At 28.3% G+C, this 16,480-nt stretch overlaps 1 protein-coding gene across 1 annotated transcript in view; it reads right to left on the bottom strand.

Annotated features, from left to right (window-relative positions):
• Positions 1 to 317: 317 nt before the first annotated feature.
• Positions 318 to 16,480, bottom strand: part of LOC136977043 (DDB1- and CUL4-associated factor 11) — a 51,556-nt gene continuing 35,393 nt past the window's right edge. The window contains exons 8-17 of the mRNA XM_067272477.1: positions 14,592 to 14,635; positions 6,714 to 6,837; positions 6,571 to 6,628; positions 3,657 to 3,749; positions 3,489 to 3,581; positions 3,264 to 3,353; positions 1,536 to 1,599; positions 1,295 to 1,450; positions 1,115 to 1,221; positions 318 to 1,029 (exon numbers count right to left, since the gene is read on the bottom strand). Of these exons, the coding sequence (XP_067128578.1) occupies positions 877 to 1,029; positions 1,115 to 1,221; positions 1,295 to 1,450; positions 1,536 to 1,599; positions 3,264 to 3,353; positions 3,489 to 3,581; positions 3,657 to 3,749; positions 6,571 to 6,628; positions 6,714 to 6,837; positions 14,592 to 14,635 (982 nt within the window). The 3' untranslated portion in view covers positions 318 to 876. The remainder of the gene's footprint in view (positions 1,030 to 1,114; positions 1,222 to 1,294; positions 1,451 to 1,535; positions 1,600 to 3,263; positions 3,354 to 3,488; positions 3,582 to 3,656; positions 3,750 to 6,570; positions 6,629 to 6,713; positions 6,838 to 14,591; positions 14,636 to 16,480) is intronic.

Below are 16,480 nucleotides of genomic sequence, written 5' to 3'. Positions count from 1 at the left end.
ATTATATGCTTTAATTTCAATTATATAAAATTAAATTACTTACATTAGCAAACCAGTATACATATATACATAGAGAATATATCTTTCCCAATAATTAATATACAATTGAGCTCTCTCTTATTATATATAGTAACAGATCACAATAAGTACAGTTGTTCAAATGTCATATTTTTGTTATTGTAAAGTAATAAAATTGAAAAGAAATTTAGTGGTTAAGCATCATGAGGTTAAAAACCACTATTGCCTTTTCATATATATATATATATATATATATATATATATATTATATAATATATACATTAATTTATGTTTTATTAAGTCAGAAGTATTATTTTCATTATTGGTACCAAAAAATTCATATTGATAGTCTAGAGAGAAATTATTTTTTCTTGCCAAATTGAAAATTGTACCAATTTGCCATTCAAAAACATGAAAATTAGCACACAAAATTCTATTAAGTATCAGTTCCATGATACACGTAGGAAACTAAAATTAGATTACAATAGTAATTGATGACAATTGATTAAACTGCCTTTTAAAAATTAGTATTGACATTTAAAATCATATTAGTACACAATATTTAAATAACGAGTTAAAAAAATAAGATGAAAATTGCACAATTTTAATATTTAATGAAAATATATTCATTGTGTCTAAGTATTATTTTATATTATTGCCTTCAAGCAATAAAACTTATTTTTTTTTATCATTTCTTATACAGTCATTTATACTTACTGCATTTAACTATTACTTAAATACCAACAATATTTCTATAGCAATTGTCATAAAATACAAAACTACCTTTCTTGTTGAAAAATTTTATAGTCATAGGAATTTTCAAATTTAACAAATTAGAAAACTGATCACTCTCTTTAATCAGGGATGTACTTTTTTCAGTTTTTGTTCAGCAAGACGTCTTGACCGCCTCAATCCATTTCTCTCAACTTGATCAGTTTCATATTTACCACCATCATCAGTATCACTGTCTACTTTTCCAACATAAATCCATCTGCCAATGCTTCCATCCCACTTTAAAAAACAGGATAATTATTATTATTATTATGTATACTTTGTAACTTTAAAAAGATATTTCTAAAAACAAGCTAAAACTTACTGAACTACTGATAATTTCTTGATTGTATGGATGCCAAGAAACATCTCTGACACATGCTCTATGACCACTCAGTTCAGAAACAATTTTTCCCGTCAATACATCATAAACTGTAAATGATATTAATTTAACATGTACTTTATAAAAAAAATAATTTCACATTATCATCATCAAATTACTTACTGACTATGCGTCCTGCAGCACAACCAGTATATATAAACTGTTGTCCTGTAGTAAATTCTGGTGAAAAATGGCATCGTACAAGAGTTTGCAATACGCTATGCCCTCGATATGTCATTAAAGACGTATCCCCACCAATACGTTTTCTATGACTGTACACTAAATGTAAAAAATTAACAATATTTAAATAAACTTTATATTCAGTTGTTATACTGAAAATATTTTATAAAAATATTAAATATACATTTTTTTGGTACTCTCTGCCATCTGTAATCCCAATTATGTGAAGCAACTGCTTTCTTTGTAGCCTTTAGAAAAAAAATATTTAAGTAAATCTCAATATTTTAAAATTAAAATACTTAAAATGCAATAAATAACAGACTCATCAGTAATTTACTAATTTATAAATAGAAAATTTTAACATTTGTAATATCTGATAAGTTATAGAATTACTTACCCTTTAGTTATTTAAGATTATTTGGTAACATGCCAAATATGTATGGGTTTGCATTATATCAAAGAATAACAATTTTTATTTGGTTTTGATTTCTTTCATAGGGAAATATTTTATATATATATATATCACATTATATGAATGTTCAAAATTAATAAATATAAATTTAATTTCCATATAATGTTTCCAGATCATTTAAATTTTAATTCAAAGCATTAAATGCCTTCTAAAAATTGAAAAATATTCCATTCTTTAATATTTTAAGTAAATTTATTTTCATTTTATTGTTAAAAATAAATATTTCTAATAATGAAAAAGTTCAGGTAAATTTTTCAGATAATAGCAAATGATTTTCCATTGTTGAATATAGAAGATTCTAAAAATTTATTTTAAGTTCTTTAAAATATTTACTAAAATATAGTACTATGTATTATAAACTAACTTTAACATTCTGTTTTATAAATGTGAAAAAAAAATATTCTTTATAGATTTAATAATTATAATTTCTTCCTGCCAAAATTGAGAAATTATTACCGTATTTTACGGACTATAAGACGCATTTTTTTCTTCGAAAAATTGCCTCCAAAATTCAGGTGCGTCTTATAGTCCATAGCATCTTATATGTATTTTATATGTATTTAAAAAAAAAAAAAAAATGCTTAAAAATTAAAGCGCGTCTTATAGTCTGTAGCGTCTTATAGTCCGTAAAATACGGTATTAACTAGTGACATCCAGTGCCATACACATTATTTCTGTTACTAGAGACCACTAATTTCATTGCAACATTTTAAGAATTTTATTAAAATAATATTTGTAATAGCAAATATTTTAGAGATCAAACTAATCACAATCTTGTAGGTCTATTACAATAAGGTAGTAATATTTGAATAAAAACCAAAAAACAGTTGTTTGGCACTTTCAAGAAATATTGCATTTCCAATGCTTTAAATGCCACTGGAGATGATTATGTGTAGGAAAATGTAAGCATCAAATCCAACGTTGATTTAGAAGTGTCTAAAGAAGAAAAGTGTAAAGTGGAGATTTCTGACTTTGCTACATGGAAGACAGTGATGTATAATTTACTTTATTGTGCAATAAATACTGATTCTATTGACATAAATTTGTCTTGAGTTTATATTAAAAAGAAAAAAAATCAGTATGCACGTATAAATTAAGATGCATTTGATAGTGTCTTATATTCAAGTAACTACAGTACAGTATATGTAATTCCCAATATTTACACTTCGCAATTTTAATATGAAAAATTCTAAAATCAAAACTGATATTCAAAAAATGAAATGAAGAGAAAAATATATTTAACCAAATACAGTGTAAAATCAGCAGATTCTAATCACTCTGGGATTTGCCTGTACTGATAACACTGACCAACTGATTAAATGGAAATTCTGGTTTTTAATTTAATGTTTTCTGTTATTAAATATTCTAAATTTAATTATACAAACTTTTAATATTTTATAATCACTAAATATTTAAAATGATAAATTTTTTAATTTTTACCTCAGCTCCAAGAGCCGGTGAAAAAGCTCTCATATCCCATAATTTGATGGTTTGATCTTTACTATTAGTAATAAGATAACGACCATCACCCTAAATAAGAATAAAATAAAAATATTTTAATCTAATTTTTAACAATTACATTTGAGATGGAGTTTAATTTTGAAAAGTTTCAAAATTTAATTGTTTGATTTTAATACAACAGGAAAAAAAAAAAAATCAATATACCTTTGAATCTACATATGTAATTCCATCCAAATGACCAGCAAGTATACCAACAGGCTTTGGATGCGATTCATTCAAAGTTCTCCTATCCCAAACCTATAATTTTTTCATATATCTATCTATATTTAGTTGATTTTCAAAATAATTTTTCTAATTATAAAATATAATTACTTTGCATAAACCATCATCTCCTCCACTAAAAAGAATCTGAGATGTACTATCTGCAAATGCAACACTATTTACATCATCTTCATGTGACCGAATCTAGAAAAAATGTTTTAATTAAAAAAAAACATTCACTTAAGAAGTCTCCATTCATAACATGTTAAAATATCAATAGCATTTTTAGTCAGTCTGATAAATTCTTTTAAATATTAAAATAGTAATAATCACAAAAATGAAAAGTTAAATATTGAACTAAAAATTAAGTTTACATTTACAGAATATAGAAACAACAACAGTTAATTCAAATATGATTAATATTTTATTTTTATATCATCAATGATGAATTGACATTACGAAATAACTTTTTACAGTTAAACGTACAATTTGTCATTATTAATTTGTGTTAATAAGTCGTTTTTATTTATTTTAATAAATATGAGATCTTGTACATACAATATATTTTTAAAAAAGGAATTTGAAAAACCTCTCAATTACTGAATATTTTTTAATAAAAATATCTATCTTAAAGAAAGATAATGAAGATAAAAATATATAAAATGATTTCCATTAACAGACAATATATATGCTATATATATTGTATTAAATAATTTTTCTTTCAATCCCACTCAACTGACTGACCCCTCTTTCGAAATTAAATATAAACATCTACACTTCATTTAATTAGTAAAAAACATCCTGAAAATACTGTATGATAAATTCTTTTTCTTACATTATTATTTGTGTAAAATTTAAAAAATAATAAATGTTTTTATAGTATATTTCAAAGAAAACAAATTTATAATAGTTTTTGATTTTTTTAAAATAAATACATCTGTTATTTGAATTCTACAGATTGATTCTAAATAGCTTAAAAATTTATAAACATTAATAAACTGTGAATGTTTTTGAATAGAATCTCTATACTGTATTAAATCATTACAAATATAATTTAAATTTGTCATTTCTTTATTTAGTTTTTCCATTTATTATTATTATTAAAACCACTTAACGCCCGGACCCGAGTTAACTCGGGCAAGTTACGAAGCGTTACAAAACAAATGGTACTTTGGGCCCCGAATTTTTTTTTTTTTTTTTTTGATTTTTCAAATGTTTTCTGTCTTAAAATTTTTTGAAAAATTTTTACCCGCGCGAAAAAATTTTATTGCAATTTTAACATATAATTGAAATATTTGTTAATGACATCAGTGTATAGTAAAGTTCTTATACATTTATGTAACCGATGAACATAGATAGCAACAGCTAAGAATTGACATGTAGTTACAGTAAAGTGACTATGTGCTACAAGATGAAACTTCTTGCGCCACCCATAGTGGTAAAATTCATTAGTTAGCATTCCTATCTTGAAAATTATGCACAATACCGAAAAAAGTTTATTACAAAGTTGTAGAGCAAGACAAATTCAGTACAAAAGGACACTCTGAATACATGAATAGTGTGAATAGAAAGTGAGAAATGCTAATTTGTTTCTATTCAATTCCTGTCAACGTTATTTCACAAAGCAACAAATTATGAGAAGTAGGAACAGAATAGGAGTGCTAACTTCCAAATCTTATCACTAAAAGTGCTGCAAGTGGTCTTGTTTTGTAACCCAGTCACTTTCCTATAACTACACATTATGCTCATAGCTGTAGCTATCTGTGTTTGTCAGTTACTTAGATGTAAGGACTTTACTGAACATCTTGTATGGTATTTAATGGCCATGAAATTATTTATTAATTGAGAAAATTAACTATGCTAATTAATCGTCAATTAAAACTAAATATGTAAAAAGAAATCTTATTATTTATCGTCCCATTTAATTTTGAAATCAGAATAATTTTGAAAATAGTGTGAAGCTTTGGAAATGGGTCTAGAATTTGTGCAAAAAGGAAAAAAATTTTTTTAATTGTTTTTGAATAGAAGCAAATAATAATAATTATTATTATAAATTAATGTTGTAAAAAAACCCATCAACAAGCAAAAAAAGGGAAAACAAAAAACGAATATTTTATGTCCATAAAAGGGCATGTCTGTGGAAATTTCCGAGAAAGTAGGGCTTCTCAGGTTGAAACAATAGATGAATTTGAGTACTGCGATCGAACATCTTCGACAGGAATCGAATTGTTAGTCGATGATGACTCATCCAACGATCGGGGTTCCGATCTCGTTACAATTCATAACAAAGGTGAGGACCAATTGAAGAGCGCGAGTCAGACGGCATTGACCTATCGGAATGTTCAATCTGGGACTCAAGAAAAACTTATAAAAACCGTCAAGGATAGGATGTGACGTTCTCTCAGTTCTCTCGGTTCTTGGAGCTTTGTCTCGCGATCTTACGACTGTGTGCTTCCGTGATCTTCGGCAGTTGGATTACATCTCCTTTGGAATGTCACTCGCTCCCTGGGAGTTGTCTCCTGTTACCTGAACTGCCCCTGCTTCTGGAACTTTCCCTATAGAACTGAACTGTGCGCCCAGGGGCCATCAAACTCCTGCGAAAACATCAGAGAACTTTTCTTGTGGACCTTTGCATTCGAAAACGGGCTCAGAAGACTCTAACACCATCGCTGATAAAAGTGTATCGTAGTTGTAAGCACCTTTTGTTATATAAACGAATTAAGGATGAAAGTCTGTCTCTGAGGGTTTTTTTATTTTCTCCCACACATTGGTCGTGACTGCGCTACTATCCTGGCTAGCGCAGTCGTTCGGCAAACCTCACAATAGCAACTCATTATTAAAACAATTGCAATTTTCATATTATAATCTAAAACACCCATTCTTAGATTCTTTTTCAAATAAATTTATTTGTGATAAATTTTAAAAACTTGGTAATTTCTAGAATTTTTCAAAGCTGGTGTAATTTATCACAGTAAACTTGAGTTATTGGAGAAATTATCTTAAAAGCAAAATTAAAATCACTTACTTTTAAAGTTCTTTGATTATGTTCTCTATCATATACATAAAGACATTCGTCATTTGCCCTAAATAATAACAATTGGTAAAATAAAACTTTCAGAATTTACAGAAAAATAAAAAAAAATTTATGATACTGATGTCTATATTTACCCGCCTAAGATTTCTCTACTATCATGTGAAAATCTGAGAGAAAATATACAGAATCGACGATCTTCTGGACAAAGGGGTAATGCTTCATGCATTTCATGATCACCATATATGTTGCATATATGTACTGAAATTATTGGATAATTTTAAAATTGTGATTTAATTATAAAGAAATAATTGATAGATTAAATTAGTCATATTAATTTCTTGTTAAATATAAATTACTACAAATGGTAATAACAGCAATTAGCATTAGTTAAATCTTGTTTTATAGAAGAAAGCAAATGATTTTTATCTACAAAATAGTATGGATCCTACCATTAACACATTAAGCACCATGTGTTACAGAAATGCAACACAATATACATTGAAATCTGGGCTGTGTTACTTCAGAGTTACATGCTAGCCATATAAATGTAATGGAAATAGTTTGTGGGAATGTAAATTGCACTTGGCCTATTAAATTTTTTTATGATAGAATGCTAATAGCAATTTAATTTTTTCACTTATAAAATATTAAAAATAATCAAAAAGTTGCCTTTTTTAATGTTTATTTTGCACAATGAATGTAAGTAAGTACAATATTGTAAAAATAAAAAACAAACAAATATTCAAGAAACGATCTTTATTTTGAAATCAGTGAACATAAACAGTAAAAAAATAATAGTAATAAGTATATTATTTTAGTGATTATACTATTTCTGTTGGATTTGTATCAGTCCATTTATGAAACCTCAAATGTAGTAAAAGTTCGGCTGCGACTCCACTAGCCGTAAAAGGGCCGTAAAACCCCTCACCGTAAAAGCTTTTAATCACGTGACCATGATATTTTACACCTGAGCAGGTCGTAAAACCAACGTAAAAGCGAGTTGAGCAGTATTCAACTCGCTTTTACGTTGGTTTTACGACCTGCTCGGGCGTAAAAGCTTTTACGGTGAGGGGTTTTACGGCCCTTTTACGGCTAGTGGAGTCGCGGCCTTCTGTTGAATTCAAAACCTGGTGAGCATACAAGATGGCACATGATCAGAAAAAAAAGTCATTCTGCAACATGCCTAAAAATTGAGGAAAAAAATGTTTTTCAACAATGCAGACAAGATTGTATTGAACAGCTATCATATTTGTGCTGTTTTGTTCATAAAAAAGGAACATGGCTCAGTGTGATATTTTATGCCTTTCTATTATGGTGCTTAATGTGTTAAAATTGTAGAAGATATAAAACAAGTTTCTTAAATTACAAATACTGAAATGAGGATACAAATGCCATTTAGTTCTTTTTGGAGGAAAAACAATATATAATAGTTAAATCTTTTGTATTGTAAATGTACAAAAGGTAACTAATTGTAACAGTAAATGTACAAAATGTAATTGTAAAAGTGTTTCTCTAAATTAAGTACCATAGCTGACTTCATAATCAAATTCCAGATGTAAAACTGAATTGAAATTTGCAAAGTTTATTTCTTTAATGAGATATTAGCTGTTAAATGTCAAAAACAATGTGTCCATATTCAGTAATAATTGCAGAATAACAATGTAATGTTAAGTTTCTTTATTCACATGGTTCAGTCAATCAATTATAGAGAATGAAATTTGTTTGAAAAAGTTGAAAACAAAATGTTAAAGTTCAAATATCTAGAAGCAACTCATCTTGTTTATTCTTTTCACCTCTATACAATAAAGTTGGCAGCCTGTTTCTCTGCTGAAACTTTTTAACAATACAGAACAATATCTACAAAACATTTTTTTTATTGTATCATTATTGGTAGACAAACACTCAGAGAAATTGCTCAAAACAACTGCCAAATGCTTCAAAACAATTTCTTATAACTGCTAATATCTCAAAATAATCACAAATTTTTCTCTTTATAGATTTTTATAATTTTGTTTTAGAAATTTAATACATGGATTATGGCACTTAATTGAGATATGCTGTATAAAAATATTTTAGAATAATAATATAGGAATATTTTTATAAGTTTGATAAAGACAACTATAAAAATATAACAAAAAGGAAACTTCTTAAAAATACAAAGTATTAATATCAAAATCATTTCTGAAAACACCACCTTTGACCTTAAAATGATCTTGAAAGTATGACATACAGAGAAAAATTATACTGTGAAAATAAAATCTTGCATTACAAACTATTTTAATTAACATACCATTGATCTAGGCAAAACAATAAAAATGTTAACACAACAATCATAGGTAATTGATGCTAAACACTTCAAAAGTTACTACTGCTACATAGTATTTTTCCTATATACACTCTTCTGGTATAACTTATTTGGAATTGATTTTAACTATTGCTCAATCAAAATGTTCAAACTAAACACTGTTCTCACCAATGAAAGCATCTACTTTGCTTAAAAAGAATTTGTTGCTCAAAGAACTTTATAGGATATGGCTACATAGATCACTATGATGTCTTTGACAGATGTCTAATTGAAAATAAAAACTTATTTGAATTGATATTGTAAACACAAGTGCAATGTTTATATTTGTTGATACAGAATATTCAGCCAGCTGAAGAATACTGCAATGATATAACTTGTAATAAAGTTTTACTATGAAGATTTCATCACACTTTCAAGAGTATTTTATGGTAAATGGAGGCATTTTCAGAAAAAAATGTTTAAAATAAAATTTTCTTATTTTTTCAAGTTTAATACAAATCTAAATTGAAAAATATGTTCCATTTAAAAAACTCAGCCTTCAACCTAAATAGCTCAGTTCTGGTCAATACCAAAAGTTGAAAATAAATATCACAGTTTGACAAAGTGTACCTAATTTATTTATCAAAATTTTTAAGATCTTTGTGAAGCTCATTTCTCTTCATTTTAATAGGAGTGTACAGGTGGTCTGTATCACCCTGTATAATTTAATTTATGTATTAATAGACATCGTTTATGAAACTGACATTTTCTGTTTCAATTTGAGTTTTATAATTTATTTTAAGTTACTGAAAATAACTCATGTAACTGCATTGCCACAATAATTTGGAAGACATATAACACCATTTCCAATTTTTTAAATATTAATTTCCCTCTTTTTTTTTTAAATTTTTATATAATTTAACTTATGTAATCTCAAAATCTGACATGCTAAAAATGTTAAAACTGGTTGCAATTAATATTTGTTAACAATTTTAATATTTACCAATATACATCTAAAACAAAATATTTATTACAAATGACTACTGAGTAAAAGTTTGCCCCAACTTTTTTAACACTCATCCTCAGGCAATCACATACTGAATCATATAGAATGAATTACAAATTAGAATGTACTATACATTCCATATATTTAAACTTAACAAGCAAATGAAATATTTTTAGGTCTTATACAGGACATTACAAAAATTTTGACAATTATACTATATAAAATTAAAATAGAATATGGTTTATCAGCTTGAATTTAATTTAATTAAACCTTCCACATCTTAAAATGAATATTCACAATTTTTTAAAAGTTTCCTATTACAAAAAACACCATCTGCTACACATCCAACATATTCAAATGTTTAAAAAAAAGCAGTAATATAAAATTGCCAAAGAAGTAAAATACTTAAATGCTTCGAAGATAACATAAATACTGTAACAACTGAAAAACATGTATCAATGCAGTTCCAACTGGAGCCTCCTAGTTACAACATCACCTTGTAAAACAACCTTCATATATTGGAAAGATATACACATTGTTTGGGTGTTATGGTATTTATGTTAGCTCATAAAAATTTAAGTATTTTGTTTTTGACTATTTTATTTCACTAATGTTTTAGTCTGATTTTTAATATTTGAATATATAGCAGATACAAAGGTGTGAAAGGTTTGAATTCTGTTAAATTCAAACTGATAAGAATATATAAAATAGAATACCGTTTGTCAAAATTTTTGTAATGTTCTACCGAAGACTTAAATGTTTTGTTTTGTTTGCTTCTAAACTGAAACATATAGAACATACATTCTAATTTGTAATTCAATCCATATGATTTAGTATACAATTGCCTGAGGATGGGCATTAAATCAAACATATTAAAACATTAAATCTGAAATTAATAAAATTTGCTGGCAAAATTAATTATTATTTGAATATAATTTCACAACTATTAATTCAAGAATTGTTTACTGTTTATTTGTAAAATGCTTTCAATCTTAAATTAGATGATCTTCAGTATCCACATCCAAACTCATTTTAGAATATCAAAATGTTCAAAGAATGTAAGATAATTTAATATACTACCATTAATATCAGAATAGAATTTAAAAATTCTAAATACGCTTTTTTTTATTCAATTAATCTAATAACTTTTGTAAGGTGTTCCAGAAAATACATGCTGTCTATTACTACATTGCACAGTTGTGGTACACTACATGCATCTGTTTAAGATTTCTTTAGAGTTATAAAAAATTAAAATATAAACTTGCTGTAATAGTCTGGTGGGAGCTCTTTACTGCCCTTTCTTAATAACATAGCTTTATCCCAATTTACATTAACATTAGTTCAAATTGACTCTTGTGTGAGCATACTAGAAGCATGAGTGATAATATAGAATCTAGAATTTGTAAATGTTCTAAAATGCTCTTTAATTCTTATATTTATAAATATAAACATAGCACATATCTAGTCTTTGTATTTTCCTTCAGACCTACAATGTAAACTCCACATTTACTTGTTTGTTCTGTAGTGTGCTTATCTCTCCTAATCACATTCATAACTGTGGGATCCCTTCTGGTAACAATGTGATATTGCATAAAATTTTACCTTTAATGATAATTCTTTCCTCCACTTTATCTGCTTTATCTACTCCCTTTCATTAACTTTCATGTTTTTTTTTATACCACCTTTCATTACTCTTTTTGAAATTCCATGTATTTTTGCAAGTTAAACAATTTTATTTATTTCTGTTTTACCTTTTGGGAGCATAATATGGTTAAATGCTCATCTTATTAAACTCCTGAAAGCTGCTAATTTATATTTAACCTCATCAACTGATTTCCCGTGTACGTGTTATGGTAAAAGTGATTAATCAGGCAATTATACATAATTACTGGTTATTATGCATAATCACCAATGATTTTGGTAAATGTGATAAATTCCTTTCATATGTTACAAATTAATCACATTTACATACAATTATGAAACACCGGGGATGTAAACCACACTTTCGGGAATCTTTTACCGGTGTTGGACGCAAAATGAAAAATCTTCGTTAACGTTTTCGAACTTGGTAGTTCTTCTTCAGACGGTAAAAAACGAGGAACGCAGATCAAATAATGGAACGAGTTATTTTTAAACCGAAATTGAATGCTTCACGATGCAGCTGGTCAGACATGCGCATACAGTGCGAGGAAATGGCGATTAAAGGTCTGTGCCGATGAGGGTCTGCCAAGCGGTGGACAAATTGAGTTCCTCTTTACAGTTAATGCAGGTGATGGTGCGGCTGTGTTTGTAAATGGAGATAGCCTCCAACCACCTCAGGTGTTCAGGGTGAGGCGATGTGATGATAAGCCTGGCTTGGTTGAGGGCCGCTTTGATGTCCGGATCGGTGGCGTAAGTTGAGTGTGCCGTAGAATTTCTCCCATGGAGAATATCCGCATTGTGCTCTCGTAATCTGATCCTCAAGGATCTCTTGGTTGAGCCGATGTAAACAAGGTTTCTGTCAAACCTGTGATCCTTAAGAGGAATGGAGTAAATGCCCGGAAGTCTGTTGGGGTCGGGGGGATCCTTCCTGTTACAGAGTATGTCCAAGATGGTGGAACGTCTTCTGTATGCGAACTTAATACGGCGCTTGCGGATAATTTAATCACATTTACTGATGATTACGCATACTTGCCAGTTCATAGTGTTAAATATGATAGACCATATTTAATCAATCAAATTTACAGGATATTATGCAAAATCACCAGTCTAAATGGTAAATTTGATAAATAATGCATTCTCATTGAGTAACTCTTGGTTAGAAAGTAACCAAATCCAGCACTGGATTGCCGATTTGTGCAGCTCATGAAGAATAGATCATATCATCAATGCATTAAGTATAATCCTTATAATGCTATATTTGATTCACCCTTAAAAGTTGGGCTGAAGCCATCATTCCTTCCTAATGATGCTATAGCAGATGTTTATACTGAAGAGAAGCTACATGAAATAAATGAATCACTACATAAAAATAAATGTCAGTCAGAAAAACCTAATGAAAATATTTCAGAAAAAGTATTGAAAACAAACAGCCATCACTCCACCAACCCAATGTGACTATCCCTGATTTGTCAATCAAAGTACAGTCTAGTATGGAAGTGATCAGTCTTTCTACAATCAAGAAGAGAAAAGAAGTTGAGAAGAAGCAAGTGAATACAAAGGCAGGTTTAGAAGTTCAAAGAAAATATCAGAGCTGAAGTTTGCTATGATCAAAATAGGAAATACAGTAGAGCTAAGAATACCAGATGTGGACAGGACAAGAGGCAATCTATGGAATATATTGGCAGTAATATTAGCTCCTAAAAATGAGTACTATCACACGGAAATAAAGGAGGGACATCTTTCACAATTGTATATCAGAAACCAGTTTGTGCTATGTGACAAACAATTTCTTATAGTAGAGAATGTACCAAAAGGTGTTCACATGTAAAGGAATGTGTAATTCAACCAAATGCAAATGAAAAAAAGAAAAATTATGTAATTCAAAATGTCATGATAGTTTGTCATGTTTGAATAAGCAGTAAGAATTATTAGAGTTCTATATTTTTTCACAAATTTTTTGATATTTTTATACAAAAAATTCTAATATTAAGCCAAACATATTTTTCTTAGTTTCCTTAAATTCGTTAAATTGTTCTAATATTAATAAAACAAAAAAACATGCAACTTTGATTTATTTTATTAAAATTTGTTTAAATTCATAGTTACTTTATTAAAACAACTAAAAGGTGGGAAATTTCATGGTATCAAATTTATGAACTACATTTTGTAAATTATGCAAAAATTGCTTTAAAAGTAATATATTCAGTGATATTGCCAAGTTGATTGGGGATTACGCATAATAGCCAGTTGTTATGCATATTATTGGTTAATCACTTTTACTGTAACATATGTACAGAAGAACACAGGTTTTCATGTAAACTTTACAAGAGTATGAATTTTCTGGCTTGAAAATGGTAATGTCAATAAACAGTTCTGAAGTAATAGTTGTTATTATTTGAATGAATATATCAGAGTGCTGTGATTTACTGAATTTGAAAAAGATGTAAAATTGTTTACCAGCACATGGTCAAATATTAAAAAATTTAATATTTAAAAATGTATCGATCATTTAGGAAACTATGATTTTGGAGATGGTTTATATAAATCACTGATGATAGAAAGAGAAGACTTCCTTAATTAAAATATTTCAATATGCTAAAAGATTTGGCTCTTTGATTAATGGTTTGATGTTGGAAATGATTAAACAGAAATTTTATAGTTAAATAAAATATCAGTCATCAGTCACGGATATATCTAATCGAAAATATGTGTAGATATTTTTTGATTATTATGTTTAGTATTATGGTAAATAGTATGTATAGATTGTAATAACTTTACTGTAAAATAAAAATTATGTGATAAATCTATTTTTGGCAACAATAGTATGAACAACAAAGCAATACAGTACACACTTAATTTTAAAAATTTTTAAATATTTTCATAAACACTTTTTATATGAATATCTGTATATACCCGTAACTATAAATGCTAATATTTACCATATCAAAATTTTACTTGTAAAGGTCCTAGATGATTTTAAAGTCATTTACAGTAATTAATTAACAGACATTATGATTCCAATATGAATATTTGTAATAAAATTTAACAAAACTCAAAAGATTAATTTGTCAAAATACTTACTACTCTCTGACCAACTGCAATATATGAAGTTTCTTCCATCTGGACTGATATAAACAGTTACATGTTAAAAAATGAAATTAATAATTATAAATAATTAATCAAAACATTTACATAACAAATAGTATACTCCAATTTATGTGTATCACTTATACCATCCAGCTTCAACTATAACTGTATAACACTATAACTGTATTCTTTCTACTGGAAAAAAGCTGTAATACTTTCTCCAACAGAAAATAGAAAGAACAATTGCTTCACTAATAATGAACACTATAGAAAATGCAGATGAATATGGAACACTTGAACATTTTAAAAAAAGATCTGAATACTTTTTGGATGCTTCTTGTAACAAATATAAAAATTCTTCAATTTTAGATATTTGAAAATGAATAATTTTGCTTTTCTATTACACAAACCCGTAGAGATAAAAAGAAACAGTTTATTTCTTTGTACTTTAAAAAGTCTAAATTTTTGCTATGCATGAAATTTCAAGATTAAGTCAAACTATCAAAATTGATTTAAAATTACCATATATTTCCGCCAGATAAGACGATAGTTAAATCATAAAAAAAAAGGTCCCCAAAATCTAGGATCGTCTTATAGGACAGATACAAAAAAGAAATTAAACTTAAATTTATATAAATTAAAACCATTATAAAAAAACAGACAAACCGTAATTATTTACTAGTAGAGAGTAGGGTATGTCCATAAAATAGAATAGTCCATACGACATTTTTGTGAATAGTCAAGGTCATTACCTGAATGCCATAATCAGTGTGAATGTTCGCAACAATCGCAAGGCAGTACTGCCAGATGCAAGAAAATAAAATTTGTTCATTCAAAAAATTACAAATAGGACATAATTCCATATACACTATAACTGTGACCATAGGGCCGGTATCTCTTTGATACCAGCAGATTATTGCTGATCTAAACTAAATTCATAGGCTGTTGATAGTTTGGGGACCATCTTATAGGGCTATCTTATCTTATATATGCTAAAACTATAAAACTTTGACGAAAATTTATACCTCATCTTATCTAAGGAAATATACGGTAATTGCTTTGTTTTGATAAATTTATTAGCTTAAAATTAATAGGTTTATCTTGAGCAATAGAAGAGAATCAAAACATGAGTTTCTTCATTTTGGTTCCAAAAAGATTGAGATCCTTTTTGGAATAAAAAAAAAAAAAAAAAAGTTTTTTTTAGAAGCCACAGTCTAGTCAAAAGTATCACATAATAAACTAATTATATAGCTGATCAAAAATGTTCTGATAATGTTTAAAGGGGAATTTTTAGCCCTAATGCTTAAAATATAAGGAGCAATCAAAAAGTTTCCATTTAAGGACGTGGCTGCAGCATATATGCAAATTAGGGCATCGCCGATGTGGGATATATAAGCACCGACAGCAAGGCATGGGATTATTGTGTGGAAAATGCTAAAACATGAACAATGTTGACATTAATAGCACATGCATCCAAACAGGACCAATGCGCTGTGATTCTTTTTTCGGCTGCCGAAGGAAACACACCGATAGACATTCATCAGAGAATGAAGAATGTGTATGGAGAAGCATACCTGTCGAAAACCACCGTAGTGGAATGGTGCGCAAAGTTCAGGGCTGGTCGCAATTTGACCCAAGATGCAGGTCAATGTGGGAGTCTAGCCACATCCAATACAGACAACAACAAGCGAGCAGCTGATGATACGATTAGGGGGGATCGTTGCATATCCATACGTACGCTTTCAAAAGATCTTGACATAAGCTTCAGTAGCATGCAACATATAATCTGGCAGGAGTTAGGCTACCTTAAGATCTGCAGACAGTGGATACCCCAGGTGTTAAATTTTGAACAACAATCAAACTGGATGGCCGTTTCCCTGAAG

Source organism: Centruroides vittatus, unplaced genomic scaffold (genome assembly GCF_030686945.1).
Source record: "Centruroides vittatus isolate TY-2023 unplaced genomic scaffold, ASM3068694v2 contig_439, whole genome shotgun sequence".
NCBI classification, from domain to species: domain Eukaryota; kingdom Metazoa; phylum Arthropoda; class Arachnida; order Scorpiones; family Buthidae; genus Centruroides; species Centruroides vittatus.
The sequence above is the reverse complement of the archived record's forward strand: the minus strand, read 5'-3'. Positions and strand labels throughout refer to the sequence as shown.